Raw genomic sequence first — 1,737 nt, 5'->3', positions numbered from 1 at the left:
AGCTCTGTTGATCTAAGATCGGGGTAAACAAGGCTCTTTGAGTATCTTGCACTGCCCCCTAAGCCTGCCCAGCCAGCACTGCAGGCTCTCACACCGGTTTCTATGATATGCACTCAGTGGATTAGCGCCCACAGACCACGATGCGCTATTATGGGGGCGGGGAGGCGGGGGAGCCCTATACGCTTAAGCCCCACCTATAAGCATACACGTTCTTCAAGGAACACGGATGCGCATGCGCGAGCCCTCAACTTTCGCTGCGCATGCGGTGAGTCAGTGCCTCACTTCCCACAGTTCCTAGAAGCGGGAGAGCCTGTGACGCAGGGGGTGTCAGTCGCTCCACCATGCGTCACGGAGCGGAAGTTACGTACCCCCGATGCGGCGTCTCACGGCGGCTGAGAAGCGTCCGAGGAGCTTCGTCGCGTTTTGATGACGGCATCCGCAGTGAGCCGGAAGTGTTTGAGAGCTGGCGCGGGGCATGGCGTCTGTGGTGCTGAGCGAGGCGGAGAAGGTCTACGTCGTGCACGGGGTCCAGGTAACAGGCTCCCTTCCCTCAGCTGCTCCGCCTCGCTGCTCCCGGGGTGCCGTTTCCCCCCTCCCAGCCCCAGGGAGGTGCCTGCTTCCGGCTCTCGTTCTGTGTGGCCTTCAGGGGCGCGAAGAGACCCCGCAGGCGGACTGGTTTAGGCGCAGGGGATTGCTCTCTGCAGTCTTGGGCTTTGTCTTGTGAGGGAGGGTGGCGCTACGCTGAGTAGCGGGGAAGGGCGTGGGTGCTGTGCACCTTGGAGGCTCACAAACCTGTGTGTGTGCACGTGGGCATACTATGCTTGCTTTGGTGAAAGCTGCCCTGCCTTTCATATCTGTGTAGGACAAGGTTTCATGAGCTGAAGTGTGCTTCCTAAAGTACTATGAAAAGGAAGCCAGGCTTTTCACTAGGGGTGCACCAATAAAGACTTTATAGGCTGTTACTGATAGTTGATTATTCACCAGGCATGTCGGGCAGTACTGATTTGATAACTGATTTACAGGAGCACAGCTGGGTGGTCTGGAGAGCAGGGCCCTGCAATTAAGTCTGTGGAGGCGAAGGGAGTGGGGGGCAGATAGAGGCCCCCTAGGTGAGGGAGCGAGTGGGGCTGGGACCTGGAGCACGGAGTGGGACAGAGCCACGAGTGGCTCGTCCAGGGTATCAGCATCGTAGTGCTTAAAATGGTGGTGGGGGCGTTTGAACTAAAGCTCATCAAATGAGCTTTAGTTCAAGTGCCACTGCCACCCTTTTTAAGCCCAGGGATGCTTTTAACCAGAGCAGAGCCAAGCAAGGCAAGGGTGGATGCAGGTTGCCTGCTGCAGGCTCGGGGCTTTCTACTCTGCTGCCTTTGCCTGGGAGCCCCATGCTGGCCTCACAACTTGCCACCCTCGCTGCCACCGGGTGGCACAGGGCTCCTGGGGAAAAGGCAGCAGGGCAGAGAGCCCTGAGCCCACAACAGGCAGCCTGTATCCACCCTGTGTACAAATTTGGAGGGGCACATGCCCTCACAATGCCTACCTGGGGCTTGCACAGCAGTGGGGGAGCCATCTCGTCCCTCCCCCCAGATCCCTTGGACGAGTCACCCATAGCTCCATCCTGCCCTTGCCCCATGTCCCATTCACCGCTCTGGCTGGGCAGCGACCCTAATCCCTGCCCCACTCCCTCTCTCACCATGAGGGCCTTGATCTCCCTCCCCCATGCCCGCGCCCCCCCCCCCC

General features: G+C 59.4%; 1 protein-coding gene across 2 annotated transcripts in view; it reads left to right on the top strand.

Moving 5' to 3' along the window:
- The first annotated feature begins 341 nt into the window (after positions 1–341).
- EXOSC7 (exosome component 7) overlaps positions 342–1,737 on the top strand; it is a 35,468-nt gene continuing 34,072 nt past the window's right edge. The window contains exon 1 of one of the 2 annotated variants that reach the window (XM_019508892.1): positions 342–532. In XM_019508892.1, the coding sequence (XP_019364437.1) occupies positions 476–532 (57 nt within the window). In that variant the 5' untranslated portion in view covers positions 342–475. The remainder of the gene's footprint in view (positions 533–1,737) is intronic. The other variant, XM_019508891.1, reaches the window with a different exon arrangement.

The sequence above is a fragment of the Gavialis gangeticus genome, unplaced genomic scaffold (assembly GCF_001723915.1).
Source record: "Gavialis gangeticus isolate Ggan-Ray unplaced genomic scaffold, GavGan_comp1, whole genome shotgun sequence".
Taxonomy (NCBI): Eukaryota; Metazoa; Chordata; order Crocodylia; family Gavialidae; genus Gavialis; species Gavialis gangeticus.
This window is presented reverse-complemented; position numbering and strand designations above follow the sequence as displayed.